Here is a 24,437-nt window from a genome sequence, read left to right as displayed (position 1 = left end):
GGGCCCTGTAAGATATGGGTGGTAGCGAGGGTACTGTGAGGTACAAGTGGTAGGGAGGCTATTGTGAGATATGGGTGGTAGCGAGGGTACTATTAGATATGGGTGGCAGCGAGGGTACTGTGAGTTATAGGTGGTAGTTGGGGAGCCGTGAGAAGTGGGTGGTAGCGAGAGTACTGTAAGATATGGATGGTAGTGATGGAATTGTGAGATAGGTGATAGCAAGGGTACTGTCAGATGGTGGTAGCGAGGTTACTGTGAGATATGGGTGGCAGCGAGGGTACTGTGAGATATGGGTGGCAGCGAGGGTACTTTGAGATATGGGTGGCAGTGAGGGTACTGTGAGATATGGGTGGCAGCGAGGGTACTGTGAGATATAGGTGGTAGCGGGGGAGCTGTGAAAAGTGGGTGGTAGAGTACTATGAGATTTGGATGGCAGCGAGGGTACTGTGAGATGGTTGGTAGCGCGGGTACTGTGAGATATGTCTGGTAGCGGGTGTGCTGTAAGATATGGGTGATGCGAGGTTACTGTGAGATATAGGTGGTAGTGAGGATACTGTATGATATAGGTGGTAGTGAGGGTACTGTGAGATATAGGTGGTAGTGAGGGCACTGTGAGATGGGTGGTAGCGAGGGTACTGTGAAATAGGTGGTTGCGGCGGCAGAGTGAGAAGTGGGTGGTAACAAGAGTACTGTAAGATATGGGTGGTAGCGAGGGTACTGTGAGTTATAGGTGGTAGCGAGGGTACTGTGGGATGGTGGTAGCGAGGTTATTGTAAGATATGGGTGGTAGCAAGGGTAGTGTGAGATATGGGTGGCAGCGAGGGTACTGTGAGATATGGGTGGCAGCAACGGTACTGTGAGATAAGGGTGGCAGCGAGGGTACTGTGATATATGGGTGGTAGCGGGGGAGCTGTGAAAAGTGGGTGGTAGAGTACTGTGAGATTTGGGTGGCAGTGAGGGTACTGTGAGATATAGGTGGTAGCGGGGAGCTGTGAATAGTGGGTGGTAGAGTACTATAAGATATCGGTGGTAGTGAGGCTACTGTGAGATATCGCTGTTAGCAGCGTACTGTAAGATATGGGTGGTAGCGAGGGTACTGTGAGATACAGGTGGTAGTGAGGGTGCTGTGAGATAGATGGTAGCGAGGGTACTGTAAGATGTAGGTGGTAGCGATGGTACTGTGAAATATTGAAATATAGGTGGTAGCAGGGGAGCTGTAAGAAGTGGGTGATAGCGAGAGAACTGAAAGATATGGGCAGTAGCAAGGGTACTGTGAGATATAGATGGTAGCGAGGGTACTGTGAGATATAGGTGGTAGCAAGGGTACTGTGAGATATGGGTGGTAGCTGGGGAGCTGTGAGAAGTGGTTGGTAACAAGAGTACTGTAAGATATGGGTGGTAGCGAGGGTACTGTGAGATACAAGTGGTAGGGAGGCTACTGTGAAATATGGGTGGTAGCGAGGGTACTATTAGATATGGGTGGCAGCGAGGGTACTATGAGTTATAGGTGGTAGCTGGGGAGCTGTGAGAAGTGGGTGGTAGCGAGGGTACTGTAAGATATGGATGGTAATGAGGGAATTGTGAGATATAGGTGGTAGCAAGGGTACTGTGAGATATGGCTGGTAGCAGGTGTGCTGTAAGATATGGGTGGTAGCGAGGTTACTGTGAGATATAGGTGGTAGTGAGGATACTGTAAGAAATAGGTGGTAGTGAGGCTACTGTGAGATATTGCTAGTAGTGAGGGTACTGTGAGATAGGTGGTAGCGAGGGTTCTGTGAGATGTGGGTGGTAGTGAGGGTACTGTGAGATGTAGGTGGTAGCAAGGGTACTGTGAGATGTAGGTGGTAGCCAGGGTACTGTGAGATGTAGGTGGTAGCCAGGGTACTGTGAGATGTAGGTGGTAGGGAGGGGACTGAGATATGGGTGGGAGCGAGGCTACTGTGAGATATCGGTGGCAGTGAGGATACAGTGAGATATGGGTGGCAGTGAGGGGACTGTGAGATATGGGTGGTAGCGAGGGGACTGTCAGATATGGGTGGTAGCGGGAGGACTGTGAGATATGGGTGGTAGCGGGAGGACTGTGAGATATGGGTGGTAGCGGGAGGACTGTGAGATATGGGTGGGAGCGAGGGTACTGTGAGATGGGTGGTAGCGAGGAGACTGTGAGATATGGGTGGTAGCAATGGTACTGTAAGATAAGGGTGGTAGCGAGGTTACTGTGAGATATAGGTGGTAGTGAGGATACTGTAAGATATAGGTGGTAGTGAGGGACTCTGAGATATGGGTGGTAGCGAGGATACAGTGAGATGTGGGTGGTAGCGAGGATACAGTGAGATGTGGGTGGTAGCGAGGGGACTGTGAGATATGGGTGGGAGCGAGGGGACTGTGAGATATGGGTGGTAGCGAGGGTACTGTGAGATATGGGTGGTAGTGGGAGTGCTTTGCTTTACTAGCCAAACCTCTATGTCTATCAGGGAATTCAGAAAGTTGATTGTTCATCCATTCAAAGTCTTGTTCTTGCTTTAGATATTTGAAAGGGAGGATCTCTGCATAAGTCTCTTGCATCTAAATGTATTGATCAATTAGCCAGGTTTTTGTGGCTATCCTACACAAATGATGATTTGACTCGATTATCAGTGAAGGAGGGAGTTTTTCCAGAATGTGGGTCTGAGTACTGTAGAAGATATTTAGCTCAATTGAATTTGTGAACTGACAAAATATTTTGACAAGCTGCGTGGAGTTAGGGAACCGGCTTGCACTTAAAAAGATTTTCGTGCAAAGACCGTGGTTGATTCATATAGACAACACGTGCTGCGGAGAGTGCTGTAAAATGACTTGCTGTATCATAGTTGGTCAGATGAGATATGATTTTACCTAAAATTGGCTCGTATTCCCACATCCAGAAATGTAACCCATCAGTAGCATGTTAATGTATTGACGACCTGTGTGTTTTTTGGATCGAGAAGCCCAAATGAATTGCTGTAGAGTGGTCCACGCAGGAATGTTGTCCACTGTGATTTGTTTGGAGCAAAGACAAAAAGTGAAGCGAAACATCACCTAAACGTTGGCCTTATGGTGCTTCTTCTTTGGGTCATTGCTGCCTCCATTTTGCCTTAGGTATACAAATCATTTGATTGATGTTTAGAAGAAAACAAATCGATGCATGCAAATTCTCTATCTTCTTTAGCAGAGTGGCGTGGAAACGAAGAGCATGCCTGTTTTCATGTCGCTTGATGGAATACTCCGTCCAAGCCATTGATACCCATAGCAGATATCACCCTACCTCTCGGGAGGAGTGCCAAGAGGCACAGAAAGGACAGATGGTACATTTAATATTTAATTCACTTACCTGCTGCCACACCACAAGCTCTGGCCTGGTCTCTAAACCTGTCATTGTTACCAAGAGGATCATTTTGTTACATACAAGCTCCCAAAAACCTCTTCTAAAGCTTGACTGTCTTCCCCAAGGAACTGTTTGGGACCTTCAGAGAAATGACAGCACTCTCAAGTTTTAGAATATCATTTATTTGTATCCCAAGCGCACACTTTCATCTTCTCAGTTGCAGCTTTCATTGTGTATCTCCCCACCACCCACCCCTGCCTCCTCGAGAACCGGGCCCACCCACCCAGGAGCCCCCAAGTCGGATGCATGAGGGGAATGGGGAATGTATGGGCACGCCTAAAATGTTTCTGCAAAACCGCGTAGGACTGTAAGGTGAAGGTAAAAGGGTTTGATGGCGAGTGGTGGCTGCGGGGAGATTCCCCTGATAAATACCGCCTACGACATGAATCGGATTAAGAAAAAAAGAGTAAAGCCAGGGGAGGGGTATTGTTTGGCATGCCGACAATAAAAGTTTAGTCCCTATTCTTATTTCTTCAATTTGTTTTCTTTATATATATATTTATATATTTCTATATATATTTATTTATAATATATATGCGTAGTTTCATTTTTTTGTGAGCGAGAATTTTTTTTACAGTTTTATTTCTTCTCCGCTTTTTCTTTTTGTCCTTTGTTTTGGTGCAAACGCAGTGAAAGTGGGCAAACGTCGTCTCCCTCCAGTTTGCCACTCAGTAGAAGAGAAATAAAAAGGAGAATGTTTTTCTACAATTGTCATCCTTGGCTGTTGAGCGTTTCCAAAACAAATGGATCCTTTTTTGTGTGTGTGTAAATGTGTGTGTTTTGTAAATTGTTTTAGTAACTCAGTGTCCCCGCCTCACTGTCTTTTTAACGCAATGGCGCTCAGAGTCCAGGTCCCTCACAGGACATCCAATTTCCTTCTTGTTTCCTCCTCTGTTTGATTCTTGACACAGTGAGGCAACCATTAGCAAGTGGATGTCAAGAAGGAGTAGGGTACCCCCTTCTTGTTCCTGTTGTTCTTCGCCCCCCAGCTCCTGTCGGTCCTGCTGAGACAGCGTTTCAGGCGCCTCTTGTTGCCAGCGCATCATAATGTTTGTGTTCTGTTGTTCTTGGTGGTTGCTTGTTGATGCTTTGTTCTTGTGTAGCGCGTACGTCTCCTGATGCAGCGAGTAGGGTCGAGTGGTGGCGCCGGTCACCATGGCCTTTTAGAGTGAAGTCTCCACACTGTGTAGCGGGCTTCCCTGGCTGGAGGAGGTAGCTGATTTGCTGGCGTCGGTTGTTAGGTAGATCCCACTGTCAATGGCATTGTTGTTCTTGTTGGGTGAGGGGGGCGGGCTGGGCCGCAGGAGTTTGCCGGGGGGCTCCTCGCTGTCCTCTGCATCAGTGTCATCGATAAGGGGTATGTTATGGATGTAGTCATTGATCAGGAACTCGGGGGTCGCCATAAAGTTGTGAATGGAGGTCTTGGAGTCCGGCTTCTCCAGGCCCTCGTACAGGGAGCTACGGAATGCTTTCACCACCCGGATCTAAGTGGAGGGAAAAGAGGGGTGTGGGCAAGGAGGGAGGGGAGGAAGGCATGTTGTGTGCATGGGCAGATTGTAATGAACATCAGGGGAAGACAGAACAAAGAGAAAAAGAGAGAGAGAGAGATATATGAGAACACATTTCAGATGCTAGGCAGTAAGCTTCACTTTCCACATCCAATGTATTTTTTGGTGACTTATAACTGTTCATCCATTAAAGGCAGAGGTACTAATGGGACGGCTCCACTTGTATGGCTTAAGTGATGGAAGTGGCAACGCATGCAGTGGATGAAGTGGTCTGTGGAAATGGGAAACTAGTCCAATCTAGGTTTCCACTCGCCTGAGATCTGTGATTGTAGGAATATCCCCTTCTCTTCCTCTGTCTCAACTACATAATCACCATTCTAGGCAGCACCCAGCAGGCTGATCACTGTTCCGATGCCATATTAAAAGGTAAACAGGCCCTAAATGCACTTATAGGCAGGACAGGACAAGGCCCCATATTTTCCTCAAGGTGAAGAAACAAAAATATGAGGCCCATGCTCTAAAGCTTTCTACCAACAGTGTTAGGTTCAAATTTGATATATTATGTAGACAGTTATGCACTTTTGAGCACTATGCAGAAATGGACTCCTCATGATGCCACTGCCAAAGACAAGCAAGCCTAGGCAAACCTTAACAAGCCTCGCTTGAAGGTCAGGCAGAACAAGTATGGAGGACTGGCGCTCTAAGAGCAGAGCTCCTTGACTCTAGAAGGACGCGCACCGGCTCCTTTAGGGTGCTGCTATCCAATTTGGTATTTAGGAAACACAGAAAATCTGCTTCGTACCTTCGAAAGCCAGGAAAGGCTAGCACTTGTTTTCAAACCTAGATCAAGCAGTTGCTAAACAGGAACACTATGGGAGAATGAAACAGTCCATACACAGTCATGAGAGGTTTGGTCTAAGAAGGTGCATAAGAAAACTCAATGCCATGGAGGTTGCAGCAATTGAAGTTGGCAGAAAAAGGGCCTTCTGAGGGGCAAGGTCCTGGGACTATTTTCTATTTTGTTTACATTGCCTCTGTGCAATTTATGATTGGATGAACAGTTATAGAATCCCCATTTGCATTAAAGTAGTGCAGTGCTGTGAAGCTGCAATACAAAGCACTACAACATTTGTAAAAAGAACAGTAAAAGAAATTCAAGTAATGAGAGTTAAAAGCAAAATTAACAAAAAAGAAAGGAGAAAACATTAAGATTACAGAAAAAAAGCAGAAGTAATGCTGGTGTTAGAGTTGGCAACATAAACAATAAAAAAAGACTAAAAATGTCCAGCTCTGGAAGGAATGAATTATTCAGCTTTAGGTAGAGACAGCAGGCAAAGAGAAGGAAAGAGATGGCTGGTAGCAGAAGGAGGATATCAGCATCTCAGGCTGTAAGTTAATATTCACAGTGTGGTGCTGAGAGAGGTGAGAACATACAGACACAAAAACAGAAGAAGCATGTTTTTACTCATTGCAGAAAAGTATTTGAATAGGGACAAGCTGAAAAAGCCCTCTTTCCATTTCCCTCCTGAATTGTAAATATGTCGATGTATGTGCAGAGTGGACCTCACCCGTGGTAAGGGGGATGGGGGTGAACGGAGGGGAAGAAAAACATGTTATTGTCTCTTTTGGCATCCCTACCCTAGTATATGTGATCTTCAGAAAGCAATAAATGTACCTGCTTCGTTCCCTCATCTGAAAAAATTAGGAACACTTCTTTTGTTTTACCCTTAGAATTAGCATTAAAAAAATTGAAAGTCTACAGTGACATGGCTGGCAGCAGCGTCAATTGTGCCTGAGGTTGGGTATTTTTAATGCGTTTTTCTTCAATCGAGCTTTTGCGTAAGCCTTCCCCTTGTTTTCCTGTTAGCGCCACTAGTTTTGATTTGCTCCTTTTAAGGGCATCAGTAATCATTAACGGCCTTTATCGGTTCCTATTGGGAATCCTGGGCTTCAGACTCTCACTTGGGGTACCTCCTCCGTTGAGGTGCCCACTCACATTCTGAACTGAAAAAAATACAAAAGTAAAAATGATCTTCAGTAGCCATGAAATGTTTCATCTGTGGACTTGACAGCAGTGACCGGGACTCTTCTCCTGAGGAACTAAATCTCTTGTTTGTGGTCACGTCTGAGATCTTTACGCCAGCAACAGGTCATCTTCCCCCTCTGAGGAGCTGGATCACTTCTGTGTGGTCAATTTTCAGACCAGTATGGCAGCGACAGGGCACCCTCCCGCCCCGGTCAGGTGGATCTCTTGTGGTGATCACTTCTAATAAAAATGTAGCCTTTGCAGTTTTGCATCCATTGTTTTTAGAGTTAGGAGACCGGCTTGTTATCCTCTGAGGTGCCACATGCATTGGATTTGGTGATTGCAACCCCTTGGGATGGGGATCCATGGAAGGAGCTAACTCCCACTCACACGGACACGTCAACCGAGTGTGGAATCACCTCAATGTACAGTCTCCGAAGGCACCATCAGCAGTAGGTGAAAACCGGTCTGTTCAGGCTCACTCGGGCTTCTGAGGTTAGTTTACTTTGGGAGACATAGAGAGTGAGTTACCTCTTCGGTCCTCTCTAGATTGTTTTGAGGCCCACAGAGTCATTGCCGGGATTTCCTTTGGCACTTAATGACACACCATAGTTCATAGTCTACAGAAAGCTGTCTAGGAGCTTCATCCGCAGAGGGTAGGGAAACACTGTACCTTTTCCACATCCTTTACATTACCCTGGTGTGAAACAAGAATGCAGTCCTATTCCATAGACTATACTCAATGCGGCTCTCTGAAAACTGACAGGTGAACTACTTGGAGAGACCAAGGAAATGGGCTTTCTAGTCTTACGTCTGACTCTCTCATTCATGGTGGAGACAGGCGATGACCCGTGAAAGGAAAGGCTTGCTGAACCCAGCATGATAGCCAACTGGAAGAAATCGCCTTTCCCTTTAGTGCCAGTCACAGTAGACATTGATAGGTGCTGCCTATGATATGTGCTTAACTTGAAGAACATAATTGCGGGAGCCCAAACCCCCATCACTGGCCGAAGTAGCAACATACCAAGGCTTAGTCTTTATTCCACCTCATGCCTCTTTCTTCCACCACCCTCAGCACCTGTCTCTGTCGCGCTCTTGCACATTCTTTCTTCATCCTTACTTTGACCCTGTTTTCCTTTCTTTGTATTTGTCTTTGTCCTTCCTTCTCCCTTTCTCTGTATCGCTGTTGATCACAGTCTAATAGTGAACAATAAGTTCAGATTCCCTAAAAAAGAGTGCCACTGTCCACCCCGGTCACAAGTTAAGGACTGCTACAGTCTCTGAGGGTCAGCGGAATCCCACTGCCCACGTCTGCATCGCCGGAATCGATTGTAATGTCTTCTCTGGGGATTCCAGTCTTTGCAGGTTTGTGGTCCCAGTTTGTCTACCATCACTTAAAACCTAAGAGGTGTTAAAGGATTTTTATTTTTATTTTGATTACACCAGTACACACTGATAAAGTACTGACAAATTTACATTCATAGAATCATTTGAATAGGTTTTTCTGTTTTTCTTTCAAATGTATTTTTTTCACAATATTTATTTCCTTAAACAACAAAATAGCCATACGCGTGCAAAGGAGAAGGAGCTATTGAGTGTTATCTCAATCATATCAACTCAAAAATATATGAAGTTGCACCTACAAGGAATTACCGATCTTGAATGACAATGTAGTGCCGCTATATCTTTCAGTTGTCGTGAGGTTTGTTGTAAGTATCTGTAGGCCAGATTGTATGGGTGAATCTGGTTGGTCATTACCTCTGTCTCTTCTTTATTCGCATTGGCTGTTTGTAATCCAAGACCATGCCCTACATGCAGCCGTAGTGTCAAATGTGTGTGGCAATAAAACTAATATAAACAATGCAGGAGGAAGGTGGGAAGAGGTTGCCCCCATCCCTGATGGGATCGGGGAAAAGAAATGCATGGAAATTATTGGACAGATTATTCAAAAGCAACACATGCCTTGTGGACCATGCACCCGAGATGATGGCAAAATGGCCGCTGCTGTAGCAAACTTAAGAATCATCGCAGTATAAAAACTGTAAACACAATGCAAAAAGAAGCGCAAACTGTCAGCAAAGCTGGACGGAGACGTTGACATGCTACACATACACTAAACAGGAAAGTGAGGGAAGAAAAACACATCCCTCCTCTTCCCTCAACCCCTTTTGTTGAACCCACTTTCCAAGATGCAACATCAATTTTGCCATTGGGGTGTGATTTTTATGAATTAAACAGCATGATATCCACACGCATGGCCTGGAGGAGAAAGCCTTGGGTTTGTTGTCATGCATGGAAGCCACAGTAAACATTCGAGTATTGAGGCCTGCTGTCGCTGACACATGGGAAAGGCAGGCGTTGGTCGCGCTCTGAGTAAGGGATGCGGTACATGCCAGGACCTTAGTGCATACCATGCCTCGATGAGGAAATGAGGGTGGCAAAGGGGATTAGGCAGGGAGGTTGGAGAAAAGCAAGAAGGTCGTACAAGCACACAGATGCACACGTGGCTACACGAACACCCGCTCAGCAGTCAACCACTCCCCAGGTCCTTCCATGATAACAGAGCTATGAGAGTCTGCCCGTTCGAAGATGGCCGAAAGTTCTACCTTCCTCATTCAGGCTGCATTTGGTTCTCCACATTGGTATGCCTACTAAATAAAGTGCAGGAAAAGCCCATGAAGGTGTTTTCAAATTCAAAAGGTCTCAGAAATATAGTTTTAAATTATTTTGCAAATGGTCTAATTACAATGTCAGCTGAGCTGTTTTTTTGTTTTACTTTAGGCGAGAATTTGCATAGTCTTAAAGAATCGTTCATAATATAGGAGGTAGGATATTGGTTGTGATGTCAACTTGTTTGTGATGTCACAGACCGAGTTGTGACCTCATAAACAGAAAAGTGTGTTAGATCAGACTGGGAATAATCTGTCATGTACCAGACAGACGATTGTTAGTAATATCATAGACAGGAGGTTGTGTGCGATTTCATAGTAGGGTGCCATTTCTGATGTATATAAAACATTATTTGCAATCTCACAACCAATTTTAGGGGATATCATATGTTGATTTGTCTGAAGTTATAGAGAGTTGTTTGTGACAACACAGAGAAAGAATTGTACGGTATTCCCTAATATCGACTTTCAATTATTGTGGTACCAAAATATTGTGTTAAAAATATTGAGGACACACATCAAGACCGTGAGTTTATATAAGTAAGTATGGATTTACTTTACCTAGCTCTACATATATGTACCTTGGCGAGGGATATAGATCTTCAAGGTACGTAGATGTGGAGTTAAGAATACTAAATCTATTCTCACCTCTATGCACTTACCTTCTTGACATTTTTGCCCTCAGTATTTTTAGCACAATTATCTAGTCCCATGATAGTTTTGCTGTCAATATTGTGACACACAACTACATGATGTCACTTACTGAGAACTGTTTGTATCATTACATTGACAGAATTGTTTATGATGTCATGCAAGGGGATTGTGTGCTGTAGATAATGAAGTGCTTGTTATGGCATATGTCAGGAAATGTTTATGAAGTCATAGATTGAAGAGAATGTCATAACAAGGAAGATGTTTGCTTTGACACAGGGAAGGGATTATTTGCCATACATGGCACATGATTGGTGGTGTTGAAAACAGTGACTTGTGTGTGATGTTGTAGTTCGGGAACTCTTTCCAGTCTCAAAGACAGTAAATTGCTTATGTCATAGGCTATTAATGATTTGTGATGACATAAACTGTTAACTGTGTGTACTGTCAAAGCAGGAATCGATTGCAATCAGCAAAAGTATTTCATGTTTTAGGCAGGTGAAGAAAGTCTGATTTACTACGTAGTTACCCCAGATTTTCTGCCTTTTGCTGACTCCTATATATTTGCTGGCTTTAGAACTGTGCATATTTTTAATTGGAATATTCAACTTACTGATGATTCCCTAGTATGTGGTACAGGATGTACCCAGGACCTGGACGTTAAATACGACTAGTGGGCTGCAGCAGCTCTTATGGCATCCACTACACCCACAGTGCAAACGTGGCTTCAGGCCTGTCATTGTAGCCTGATTGTAGCAGTGTGAAAACAATTACAACTTAACCTGTCAAAATAGCCCTTTTGACAGGTCAAATCCTTCCTTTTAAATAATAATGGCACCACTATGTAGGCCTTGTGGTCCACAAGGCACGGTGCATGGCATTTAAAAGAAGGACATGTAGAAATCTCATGCTAGCTTGTTCCTACAGTGATTTGCACCCACAAACAATGTTCACTTTTCAAGGACTAGCTGTCCTATGTAGAAAATCAGCTTAAAATACTAATTCATGTATTTAGGGAATGGGGCCAGAGAAAAACATACTTAAACAACTATTTTAATAGTTATAAGAATTCCAAATCAATGATAAAGTCAGAGTTTAATAGATAATAAAGAAAAAGTTACCTTTTCCTTGCCTGAAGTTCTGGGGGCTAACTGCATTGTCGCTCTAGCTTTTCTCAGCCAGTATTTATCTTTAATAGCGACAACGGATGTGGAATACCTCCCAGGTGTGAACGTAGGCTGACGTGAAGGGGCTGAGATGGCTACTCGTAACTCCAAACAAAATGCAGGGTGGGGGCTGTGGGCATCCTTTTTGCCACTCCATTGTCAAATCTTGCCTCAAAGTCAAATCTTGCTTGAGAGGTGTACTGGGATCAGATATAACCTTTGGGGCACACTTCAGAGGGAAGAGAAAGGATACCAAGACAGTTCTTATGCATCCACTGTCTAGGTGCTGAAGGAATCTCCTGCTGTTCTGCTAGACCCCTGTTTCTGGCTTTATTGTGGGTACAGTGGCTCCCTCAAACTGCATTTTAGGGTTGGATGTGGGAAGACAGTAGGATTACCATAGTACCTTCCCCAAACACAACCCTAGCCTCAGAGTCCAAGTTTAGTGTGGCTGAAGACTTTCCCCACATTGCAAATGCCCGAAGTGGGTTAGGATTGGCACCGGAAACGTTTACCCCACTGGTTAGGGTATACCCAGGAGTCATTCCCTCCCATTAGCTAGTGCCAGGCATAAATGAGGCCCCTCCAGGCTCCCACTTCAGAACACTTCCTGGCCCTGTGGAAGATCAAAAGAGGACTGCACTTGCTGTCTGTGACCTGAGAGGAGCCCAGGAGAACTGGACCTTCTCTCTCTAGTGCCCAGGACAAAGAAGTGGACTCCAAGGCTTATATGACTGACCTCCTGTGCAGGCTGCAAGGAGATAAACTCCAAGAAGCCTTTTCCTGTAAGTACCCAGCTCTACTGCGGTCAGGCTCGAATTGCGCCTAGGTGCCGGTCTACAGTGACCATTGATTTTTGTTGGAATTTTGTGCTTTTCGGCGCTATTTCTATTTAAAACTCGAAAATTCATATCTCTTGTTTCTCTTATTGGATTTTTGTCATTTTGTTAATTACATATACTCGTTTATTTTTTTTAAATTGATTTGCAGATTTTTTTTGTTGGTATTGTGACTTTATTATGGTTTTGGAACTGAGTAAATATGTACACATGCCCTAAGTTCCGCCTGTCTGCTCTGTGCCATAGCTACCAGGTGAATGACTTAATTACTTTGACGGTTGACCTGGACAAGGGTTGTGAATTGTGATTATTTCCTGGGGTGGCTAGTCACCGAGTCTAAGTAATCCAATTTCTTGAAGCCGGGAAATATTTGTCCTGTCATAGAGCAATTATTGTTTATGATTCTACAGAATAGATGTGGTTTGTGTTGTCAAAAAAGTTTAATTTTTTGTGATGGCATAGACTTGGAGTTGTTTGTAATGCCAAAGACGGGAGATGAGTTGGCATGTGCTAGGCAGACAATTGTTTGTGACGTCATAAACACAGAATCGTGTGTGGCATCAAAGTCAGGGAATCTTGAGTGAAGTCAAAGATGGAGAATTGTTTGCATTGTCATTTATGATGTTGTAGACAGGATTGTTTTTGAAGACATAGCTAATTGTGACGGCACGAACAGGAATTGTACATCGTCTTGTAAGCATAGTTTGGAACTCACTCACATTTCTTCCCTTCCGACATTTAAAAAGGATATGAAACTCTTTTTCAAAAGATACTTCGACTTTGGTCCACCAGTATTTGGTTCCCGAGCCACCATCTGGCTCTTCAAACTACTCTGACATGGTGGCATCCAGATGTCCTGCTCTCGTTTGTGTCCCCACTTCCACTTTAACTTCTCCCAGTTTTCTAACCAATACCTTTGGCCCACATGGCATCTTACTAGTTTCCCCCGCTTTTGCCCTTCTTCCTCGCCTCTTAATTTGTTTTCACTTTTCTTCTGAGCACCACATCCTATTCGTTCTTGATTAATCTGCCCTCTCCTTTGAAGATTGTGTCTACAGTGTCTCCTCTCCTTTACATGCTTGGGTATGCCTTCATCAGTGAGGGACAAAAGGCAACCTAGGATATCCTGATTACCTTTTTAGGCTACCTCGACCCTCTTGTGCTCTCGCCGGTCTGGAATGCCGTTTTACTAGCACTATATATTTTGTGTTCCTCTGTACATTTTTGGTGTGCATGTGGTCCAGTGTCCTACTGCCTCATACTGTAACTTGGCATCGTGATTGTAAGTGCTCTTGCGCCAGGCACACACTACACAGAAACCACAAAACCAAAATGGAAAAAAATAAAATTGTGTGTAGTGTCAAAGACAGGGTCTGGTTTGTGATATGAGGGCAGATTGTGATGTTTTAGTGAGGTTCAAGATAATCTTTTGAGATAACACACACAAAGGATTGCAGTTAATTTCACAGATTGGAAATTATTTACCTTAACACGGAGAGAATACTTTTGTGATGTCATGAAGAGAAAGAAGTGTGTCATGTTATACACACTGAAGTGCTTGTGATGTCAAGTATTTGTAATTCATGGTCTGGGAATTTCAGGATATATAAGCTAAGAATCCTTTCTGATGTGACAGGCATGGGAGTTTCCTATCATTAACGAGGGATTGTTTTATAATACACTTCTTGTCATGTCAATAACTGGACCTTTTTTGTGCTGTCACAAGTAGGGAATCGTTTACAATTTTATAGAATGAGAATTGTTTGTGTTTTGAGAGACCAGGTATCTTTGTTATGTCATAGTAAAATATTTCAATGTGGTGACTAGGCTCGTTTTTTATGATGTTCCAGACGGGTACCTGTAATGGTGAATGTAAAAAATGCTAACTTCATAGCAGCATTCTGTCGTGAAGTCGCAGAAGATTCTAGTCCAATCAAGGACACCTTTAGAAAATAGCTTAACGTTGCATGTCAAAAGTGATGTCCAGAGATTCCCTTGACCTTCCCAGGCTACTTTTCACTTGTTTCAGGGAAAGGATGAATTATAGTAATAACAATGATGTGATTTGCATTAACAGCCTTTCTTCAACTCAACGCGGTGGTGCTCACTTTACCTAAGAAATAATTATTATGGGTGAACTAAGCTTGCAGGAAATAAACCATGGACTGGTAGGTCGCATAGTTATTGTCATGTGTCATTTCATTAAAAGCTGAACTGATTTACTGAGCTATTATTAGGAAAGAAGTGAGCTGCTCTTTCAGAGACTTCATTTCCACTCAATATTTGGGAAAGTCATGGCTAAATTGGTCTTAAGTACAAGAGGCTCCCTGAAGTGACGCCCTACGGAATGCTGCACCGCTGACGTCCAAAAACATAGTGCAGAGCTCTCCAGTATATTCGGGGGGTAGTCTTCCAGGATGAAAGCTCATGGTTGCCTTCATAAACCAACAGCACATTCTTATAACCAGCCAAGAATGTACATTGGTACAAAATACTAACCCAGGGACACCCCAGTTGTTTTTTTAAATTTTGCTAAATATAGAAAAGTGACCACAAGTAAGATTTTGTGAGGTGTTTTTTTCTCTCTAACTCACAGGCAACAGGCGTCCTTCAAAATGCCACAAATTTAACTGCGCAGAATAAAATGCACTGAATAAACAATAGCAAAAGGTGAAGACTTGACAAAAGGGCATCTCTCCAGCCATGATGGCGAGGCCTTGGATTAATAACTGTAGATATACACTCAATAAACCTTTCCTATCATTATCTGAAGACTTGGAAGCAATGCACAAACGCTCTCCGCTACTTTTTTCATGCTGCCCATTTTAAAGAATGTTATTCTTTTAATTTTGGGGTTCGGCTGTAAATCAATTGCTTTTTTCCCTATAAATGACACTTCAGTTTCCAGAAGAGAGTAAAAAGGAAATATTTAAAGAATACATTTTCTAAGTTGCTGGTAGGCGTAATCAATTGGTGTTTTACGTTTTCACATTTCTTAGCCATCCCTCTAATTGCCATGAAGATGTGTACAACATCTGAGGAGCTGTTCACAGTGTGCAAAGCAGCAGGGTGCCTCAGTGAATGTAAGGTGCTGTGCTTGTATTTCAACTGTGTTTTGACTTAACTAATGATCCACGTCTGTCCGTGACCCCTCACTCTTATCCGCAGGTGTGCAGTCACACAGGCAGGCAGGAAGGGTAACAGAATTAGCGAGTAGAAAGGACTCTTAGACAGAATGAGAAAAGTGCAAAAATTATAAGGATGAGAGACATAAAGTAAGAAAACAGTGGAGGACGAATTTCATGAAGATTAGTATTTGGAGGGAGGAAAGCTGAGTTGCTCCATTGTCTCCTCTTGAAAGCTGTAAATAGGAGTGGAGTGGAAAGAGGTTTTGGTGCAAGAAAGTTGTAATAGAGAAGACTTAGTGACCTAGACCCCTGTGATCAAAGACCCAATTTCAGGCTCCGCCCTCCACCATGAGGAACATTGAACAGCCTCTGGTGGACAAGTTGTCCACATTCTGAAACTAGCACTTTGCCTTTTTTACGGTTATTGACGAGGCAGTATATTCTTTGCATAGTTGAAAGGTTCATACTTTCCTCTCAGTCTTTCACATTTATATTGTAGGAACATTTTACTCCCTGAAATGCAGTCAGGTTGTTATCATTTTCATGAATGTATCTGTTGAAATATTAATCTTTAAACTTTTAAGATTCTTTTGTTAAATTAATTTCTATGTGTATATATAAAGCAACACATCATTGTACTTATAGAAAATGCAATACACCATAGGTTGTTAGAAATTAATTAAACAAAACTTGGAGATTAATCATTACTTCAGTTGACCTGACTAACAGAGTGATAGAGTGAAAAGGTACTTCATTTAAGATTACAGACAGTATATAAAAGTTATGTTGTTTTACAAAAACGGATACTATCCTGAGAGATTAAACCATTATTTTCTTTCAGGTTGTTTATTGTATTCATAGTTATATATTTTATTAACTGAAGGTGATCAGTCGCTTAGGGAACCAACAATAAAGTGTGTGACAATGTTTGATTTGCTGTCCTTCAATTAATAAAGGTTAGATCATCTATTTAGATTATTAATTTACATCTTATATTTGGTTCACTCTAATACAAGATTATTCATTTAGTGCTCAAATTGGTTGTATTCACGGAGCACTTTTTTGTTTGCTGATTTTCATGAGAGATATGTGTTACTTTTCTTAATTTTTAAGTCTGATACTTGTTCAACAGCATATACCTGAGGACTGGTTAATATGGATGCTATTTATATGTTGTAAAGTCACAGTGACCAGAACTTTTACAAACTAGGACATTGTTTTCTTAAAGAAGTTGTATTCTGCTAGGGTATTATTTTGTTGAAATGCTTTGGTCCTGTCATAGAAACGCACCTTGTTCCTTGGTACTGTGTTTTTTTGTTGATTGTTTCTTTATTTGGGTTTTAAAATGCATTCCAAAGTAGAGGTTTTGGAAATGTGGCCATTGCTAAATGGGAGTAATGCTGTATCCATCTAAATTGATCAGATTTAATAAAAGCAAATAAAAAGTTGCAGTGCAAGATTAGACTTTTTTTGGAAAATAATTCACACCCTACAAATAGAATGGATCCTGTAGTTAGACAGCCAACGTATCTATGTTCAAACTTTGATCATCAAATAAATCATTTAAGGGACTTGGTAGACTAAACACTTAATCCTAGCACATTTTGTGTCATAGAGATAAAGTATGCTAGTTTGGCTACTATTAGAGTGTATTAAATCATGACATACAAAGGCATTTGCAAATAATTAGTTCTTGTTAATTTTCTTCCTTTTTAGTTATCAAGATATTCTTTATTCAGTTCATTCTATAAATAAATTGTTTGTAAATAAACACTAACCATTAATTTAATGAAGTAAAGCATATATTCCGATAGGTAATTAATGTACTGAAAAATACATGAAACATGGATACATGCTTACTACTTTTATTTATTCCAAATGCTACTTATTAGAGTGTACACATCATGTGACATGCAGTTGGATCCAATATTAGTTTATTTCTGAAAACACATGACTCATTTATTGTGTAAAGTTTGTACTCAGTTGTGCATGTTCCTGTATTAGGAAAGGAATGATTTTTTATTCCCCATCACTAAACAAATTAGATCAAATGTATATTACCATAGATGTTTCTCTACATGGAAGGAAGTATATAACAAACATGTAAACATAGTACTTTGGTACAAGAGTGATCACAGGTATGTGACGCAGAAAAGGAGACTTAACTACAGGCAAAGGAACATTGACCTGTAAATAAAAATGTATGTGGTAAATCATGAAATGCTGTAGTTACAATAATCTACCACCGGAATCCCGCACTGAACAATGCTGTCAAAATGGTCATCTGTTTTTAAAACTGTACATTTTATTGTGTTAGAAGATGAATGGCCTGTAAATATAAGTCACTAATTTAACAAGACTAGACTGTCGATATCCAAACTTATGTAGCTGCTACCAAATTAATTGTATTGGGAAATAGGTATTGTAAACCATCATTTATTTGTAAAATTACATTAGATATTGAAACATGGAGTGTGATCCAATGTTAGATTATTTTGGGTTAGTCTTCTACTATTTATTCACTGAACTTTCTATTCATTCAGGCATTTTGGTGTATTAGAAAATCAGAGGTTTGAAACCAGTTATCAATATGCTACGGAGCTGAATTCTTCATGACTAGAGATTGTGTGATAAATTGAACACTACACAACAAAGCTAAGTAGACAGTCCTAATGTATTTGGTAATTAAAGTTGTTTCAAGAGGCATTTATTAAAATATGGTCAATAATTTGGTAATATAATATTGTGAAGGTGTGGTTTTTGATGGCTCAAATAAGACATCTGAAATTCATAAGCCCAAACCTATGAGAACACTGCTACAGGTTTGTTTGGTTTCTGTTTAATATATAAAGTCAAACGTGGGAAATAACCAGTCAAAATGGTATTATTTTGCAATAATTTGTAAGCCAGCCTGAAAGGAGGGTTTGACTACAAGGAATGGCAGGCCCGCTCGTAGTCTGAAACAAGCTCCTGAAAGGAAAGTGAAATTTCTGTGATGAGAAAAGAAACAAAAATGTTGTTAATGAGTTTCAAAATGGAGTCAATTTTTCAGTGCCGTCCACTGCAAGTATAAAAAAGATTGCAATATTGCTGAAAGAAGAAGAAGAAAAGGAGAAAGGGGAATACAAAAGCAAGAAAAAAGAAAAGCAGCATTTGCAGTTCAGCAAGACAGTATGGCCATACTCGAAGGTTCACGCGCTGGCTCTTGGTTTCATTGATTTACTGTACACATTGCAGTAACTGGGCTGAGAGATCATCAGAAATAATTACAAGAATTTGCTGTACACCAGAGTTTCCCATAAACTCTGCAGAGCAGTTCAAAACAGGTCACATCATACATCATGACTGTTAATGAGACACACAGGAAATGTATTTTACAGTAAGGTGTTCTCTTCCAGGCACTCTGTGTATCAGCATGTTGCGTTAGACAGTACATTTTACCTTCTTTTGCAAAAAATGTGGCTTTTGGTTAAAATGTAGGAGGAGAGGAGCGAAGTGGGACTAGGGTGATAACCACAGCAAGGCAGAGAGTAGCTCAGATCAGAGAGGGCTCAGCTGCTTCTTCACGGCATGCTCAGCTATTTTATAAATCATGCGCGCTACCTAAAGAACAGAGGCTACTTCACTCATCATCAAAACATAGGTCTAAGGGGAGAGATTGGAAATAGTAGCTCCTGTGGTTTGGAACAGATGAGATAATCCAGGCACACAATCAACATCTTAATAGCCAAATATGTCAAATCAATTCAACCTTCATGTTAACTCCTAATAAATGAATAAAGTGTAAATATTCTTATGCTCTAACTCTAAAAAACTGAAATATGAGGAAAGATCAGTGCAACTCAACCATAATTCATTGGTCTCAGAACATGAAACAAAGCCTTTAATTGCACCTATGTCTTTCTGTGGGTCAAAACAACTTTTCATTTCTTCATTGGCTGCTTATCTTAAGCAACTTCCATCTACTTTCTCTGCCATATGCGTTACTAACCCCTTCATAATACTCTAATGCAGTTTAATCTTTCCTGTATGTGTTACTAACCCCTTCATAATACTCTAATGCAGTTTAATCTTTCCTGTATGTGTTACTAACCCCTTGCTAATACTATATTGCAGTTGACTCTTTCCTGTATATCAAGACTGTGTTCGAGGCATCTCAGCCACTTCACCCAAAGAATAGGCAGTCTCCCTGAGCAGCAGAACAGGTAATTTTTGTAATTACAAAAGTACTATCTAATGGGGATAAATAGTAATTTGAGTTAGTAGTAATTTGTACTCTAAAAACTAAGTTGAGTTTAACAATAAATGAAATCCACTATAATACTCCAGGCTTTCTCCAGACCCCAGGAGTCATTTATCTCATTTTAGTAAGAGTGTGGATCATGTTCTCACACACTTTTGTCACTACAGTGAAAATTGTCAGGGTGAACCAGCATGGAGCTCAATTTTTTTTTTTTTACATAGCATTAAAGCTTGCTAATGATACTCAAAATATATGACTTTTCTCAAAGGTGGAAATGTAACCTACGTATGACCTTCTGTGGCTGAGAGGTTCCGGCATGATAATATCACTTTCAGACAGATCCAGCCCAGACTTTACATCCCCTCTTGGAACATGTCCCACCCAGCAGTGTGAAGTTGTTGAAGCAATGCAGAGACCATTTGTGGTGATTGCTGCACAGAAAACACTCCTCCAGTTTCACAATAGCAAAACAAATAAAGGACTTGCCCTGCCACTCTTGTGTATAATGTACACTTTCAAAGATTTTGTGCTTTCTATTAGGCATAGCCTGACCTGTTTTTAATATTAAAACATTCTGTGGAATTACATGGAAACAGGGCTAACTTCATGGGGTGAGTTTGAGGGATTAAAGTCCACTTCTATAATAGTTACCAGTGCCTAGGAGCACTGGCCTTGAAAAGTGCTGACAGTGATATCAGTCCATGGATCTAATCTCAGACTGTGACATTACAACAGGAAAATAATGTGCCAATATTACACCACTGGAGAACCTGGTGTCAAACTATGTGTGACATCATATTAAGGCCTAGCTTTCAGAGTGTTACACCAGACCTGTGACCTCACTCTATACTCACCCTATAACTCCAGGGAGAGAAGCCTAGCCCTTTGTCCATGCATGTCTCCAAGTAACAGACAGTACTTCTGTATGAAAAACAAAACTATACCGTACCTTCCAGATGCTGAAAACCAAACAGTAAACTACATTATCAAAATACAACAGGTAAGAAAATACAAACCAAAGAGGGAAAATGCACATTTTAAATACAAGGCAGGCTGGCCCTTCAAATAGGAGCTACTGGGAACCAATACAAGCACAACACCCACAGGCAAGACCACAGACAGAGAAGCTCAAGAGGCTTGGGAACAGTATACACCACTGTGGCTCAGAGCCAACCAGACCAAACTAAACAAAAAAACAAACTGAAGGTAGATGAAATAAATGATAACTAAATAAAACACCACAGGTGTGTCAAGAAGTCAAGACTGGAAAAAAGAAAGTTTTTTTTCTTTAAAGATGGTGACGAGCAGTACGGATAAATGACACTCACTCCCAGCAGCGCTGGTGGCATTGGCGGTGGCGGAGAGCATTACGTGAGTGGGAGTGCAAATATTGGGTGCATCATGGAGTTGGCTGAGGACTGAGGAACGTCGACGCATGGCCCCCTGAAATGAGCCGCTTCTCTTAAAGGTACTCACTACCTCCATCTGTGGGAGAGAAAACGAGATAAGTGTTTTTTGGAGGGGGGTGTTAAGGAGAAGAGGGGCAATAATTGAGGGAAAAGTTGGGTTTGCTGAAATGTAAAACATTGGTGAGTGTCTCTTTCTGGAGTGATTGTGCATGTCAGACACTCTGTCAGTAGCAGTCTAGAGCATACAGTCCGTCCCAGTTAGTGACCTGTAATATTTCTTTTTGACAGCTAAAGAGCCTCCTGGCACATTTCACCGGTCTCGAATTCCACAATGCTCAATCCACGCAGAACTCCTCTTCGCTCCTTACTTCTACTTTGTAAACTGCAAGAAATGGTTTGTTAGAAATTGCTTAAAACATTTACTCACCGGTGAGTGTGGTGGTGAGTCATATGGTTGGTGTGACATTTATACACAGGCTTTGCCACAGTTTCTAAGCACACCTGTTTTTGACAGTATAAAGGCCCTCAGGATTAGACACAACCTCACAGGACAAGCCAAAAGAAATGAATATAGACTCAAGGTGAGATTCTGTTTCCAGGTGCAAACACCTCAGGAAAAATACGTTCATCAAGCTTTTGTGTAGATTAATGGAATCTCCACAGTGCCTCCAATTATAAAACAGGCCAGGGTCTACTCTTTGTGGTACTTTAAACATTTTATATTAGTCGGGAGACATCTTCTGTGGGGCTTGAAGAGGGGTCTACAGCAGTTCCAATGTACAGCCACTTACCAGGCTGAATTAGATATTTGAGAATTAGCACAGATGCATCAACTCTCCATACTGCCTCCATAACTGAAACAATTTAGGGGCATGTCTAGGTGTGAACTGACAGTTTTAGTTAGGTTTCTTAAGTAAGAATTGTGTTGTAGAGTGCTCTTCTGTCACAGGCTTTGCGCAGACAGGTGTGTTAGGGTTAAGCATAGTTTTCAGCTTTTTAAGCCGAGTGTTAGGTGTCAGCAGTTGAACCTTCATGAGTAAATCGACATGCTCAGCATGAACAAAGTTAGGCATTTTAGGATCATAGGACACCCAAGTCTTAGCTAAACCCTGTGGTCTGCAGCTTAAGAAGGTGGTTTGGCACAGATTAATAAATGTAAGAAAAACAAAGGTAGCACAGACTGGATTCTTGAAACAAATGGAGCTTTGTTGGGTGCCAACCAGTTGAAGGTATGAGGGATTCCAATTACAGACACAAAACAGACCAGTCAAAAACTTCTTCTGAGACGCCTACACAGTCCTTATGTTTACCACATACCATTTCAGATTGACATTAGGGAAGACAATGAAATAAAAAGATGAAAGAACAAGAAGTACACAATTGTCAATATAAGAGACTGAAAGACTGATACCATGGACCCATGCATACGTAAAAAAAAAAAGGAATGTATGGAGCATTTGCACTGATAACTGCTACTTCTAGCGGGCTACTAAGATTTACAGTGATTGCCACAGTAACTACAAGAAATTCTGTTAAGGATTACCAATTAATTTTGCTGTTCCAGCTTGTGCCACATTGCCTGCCAAAGGCATAGCCTACATGCTGTTAATAAACAAAGTGAACTTGAAAAATCACCATTACCGTTGTCCGCGTTGCTGCAATAGGTTATTTGCTTCGTTCCTTTGTCATTGAAGAATCTCCATGTGACAGCGACCATTATGTCTCACTGTTCACTTTTAGTCACAGTGTAGTGGTTATTTTTACTGATAGCAAGAAGGTTGTTGTTGCTCAATGTCACGGAAGGTATGATGGACACAGTCATTATTGCTCACTGTGAATGGGTTTATAATGGCACACTGTGAAAAGGTCGTTATTGCCCACTACAAGGAGGTCCTTGTCGATGACTGTGAAGTGTAGAGATTGTTACTGACCACAGCTGTATGGGCATTATTGATTACAGTGAAGTTGATATTAATGATGACTGTGAGATGGTGATATATCTTGGCTGGAATAGATGGTGTCTTACCTGTGTGTAGAACATCTGAGTTGGCCGCTCTTACTTGGTTCAGCGCTTTGCATCCATGGATTTTAGGTACCCAGCACCATCATATTAAAGTGGAATCTTATCACTCTAGATTTCAGTCAGAGCTTGATGTTGAGTCTGCTGTTTCCGATGTTAAACATCAGCTACTGTGGGAACGGAACGATAAGTAAGTGACCTCCTTATTTTATTGACCTTGTCAGCTGCCTTTCTTACGGTTGAACATTCCTTTCCACAGGCTCAGCTGACAAAGGAAGGTTCTCCACATCAAGGTACACGTGAAGAAATGGATGCAGTCCTTACTGACTAGGAGGTAATAGGTGATCCAGGCTGTGGTACGTGGTTGCTATTTAAGTCCAATGGAGTCAGAAATCTCCCCAGTACTAATTAACATCTAGGTGTAACCCCAGGACAGTTTATTGCAGAAGGTGGATTTCTAGATGTACACTGATGAAACTCTGCTGATGGAGCAAGTGGAGGAAAGGTTGGAATCCATCATGACAGTCTGCCTAATTGAGGTCCAGGCCTGGATGAGTCAAGGATAGCTCAACTTAAACCTGGCACTCGTGCCAGTGAGTGTCTATCTCCTAAGACATATGAGTCCAGTCACTGTCATCAATACAACCAGCATTTTGGATGTAACTTGCCTGGAAGATGATGGTGGCGATGCAAACTTGCAACTATCACCTGTGAATGGCATAATATTCTACTATGTCTTGTTGCTTGATACTGAAGTAATATCTATGCTGATCTGAGCCCTGTAAGTGTCATCTTGTATTGGCATCCAGGATATGCTCTCGCTGTTTTGCAGTGGGTTGTAGAAAGTTCAGACTGTTACCTGTTCCATGAAAGAAATTGGGGACTGAGTTGTGGAACAGCCGCCTGGTTGCATCTTGAAGTGAGCAAAACCTAAATGTATTGCCTTTACGGTGAGCTTCCTGACTAAGGGTGGCATTTGAATGAGGTGCAGTGCACCCCAAAAAACTGTAAAATAACACAACAGTGGATGCATGCTGTCACAACAGGTCTACCATAACAACCCAACCAGATTTCATGCAACAAAGGAACATTCCAAATTGAATGCTGTACCAAACAATCATCAATTTACAGAAACTCTACAATGCCAAAAGCAACCATCATATCAAAGGCTCATTTTTTAACCTTAAAACCACCCATTCATCATCAGAGTAAGGGACAAGTATGAATCAAAAACAAAAGGCATCACCAAACAAAGGCGCATTCCATCATCCAAACACCATTAGATATTGAAGAAAAGAGGCACCTATGCCTTCAAAATTAACGAAAAAATAAAAAAGCAAGCAATGGAACATTCTGGAGTTCATAGCCTAAAATC

The 24,437-nt window shown here is 41.7% G+C and overlaps 1 protein-coding gene across 13 annotated transcripts in view; it reads right to left on the bottom strand.

The window, feature by feature from the left end:
- Window positions 1-3,956: 3,956 nt before the first annotated feature.
- The window catches only part of ATP2B3 (ATPase plasma membrane Ca2+ transporting 3), a 536,302-nt gene continuing 515,821 nt past the window's right edge, over window positions 3,957-24,437 (bottom strand). For 5 of the 13 annotated variants that reach the window (XM_069209391.1, XM_069209390.1, XM_069209389.1 and 2 more), the window contains one exon: window positions 3,958-4,887. In XM_069209391.1, the coding sequence (XP_069065492.1) occupies window positions 4,567-4,887 (321 nt within the window). In that variant the 3' untranslated portion in view covers window positions 3,958-4,566. Of the gene's footprint in view, window positions 4,888-20,884; window positions 21,119-24,437 lie in introns of those variants that run through there. The other 8 variants (XM_069209397.1, XM_069209399.1, XM_069209398.1 and 5 more) reach the window with 3 other exon arrangements.

The sequence above is a fragment of the Pleurodeles waltl genome, chromosome 10 (assembly GCF_031143425.1).
Source record: "Pleurodeles waltl isolate 20211129_DDA chromosome 10, aPleWal1.hap1.20221129, whole genome shotgun sequence".
Classification (NCBI taxonomy): Eukaryota; Metazoa; Chordata; class Amphibia; order Caudata; family Salamandridae; genus Pleurodeles; species Pleurodeles waltl.
Note: the sequence above shows the minus strand (reverse complement) of the source record. Positions and strands in the feature narration are given on the sequence as shown.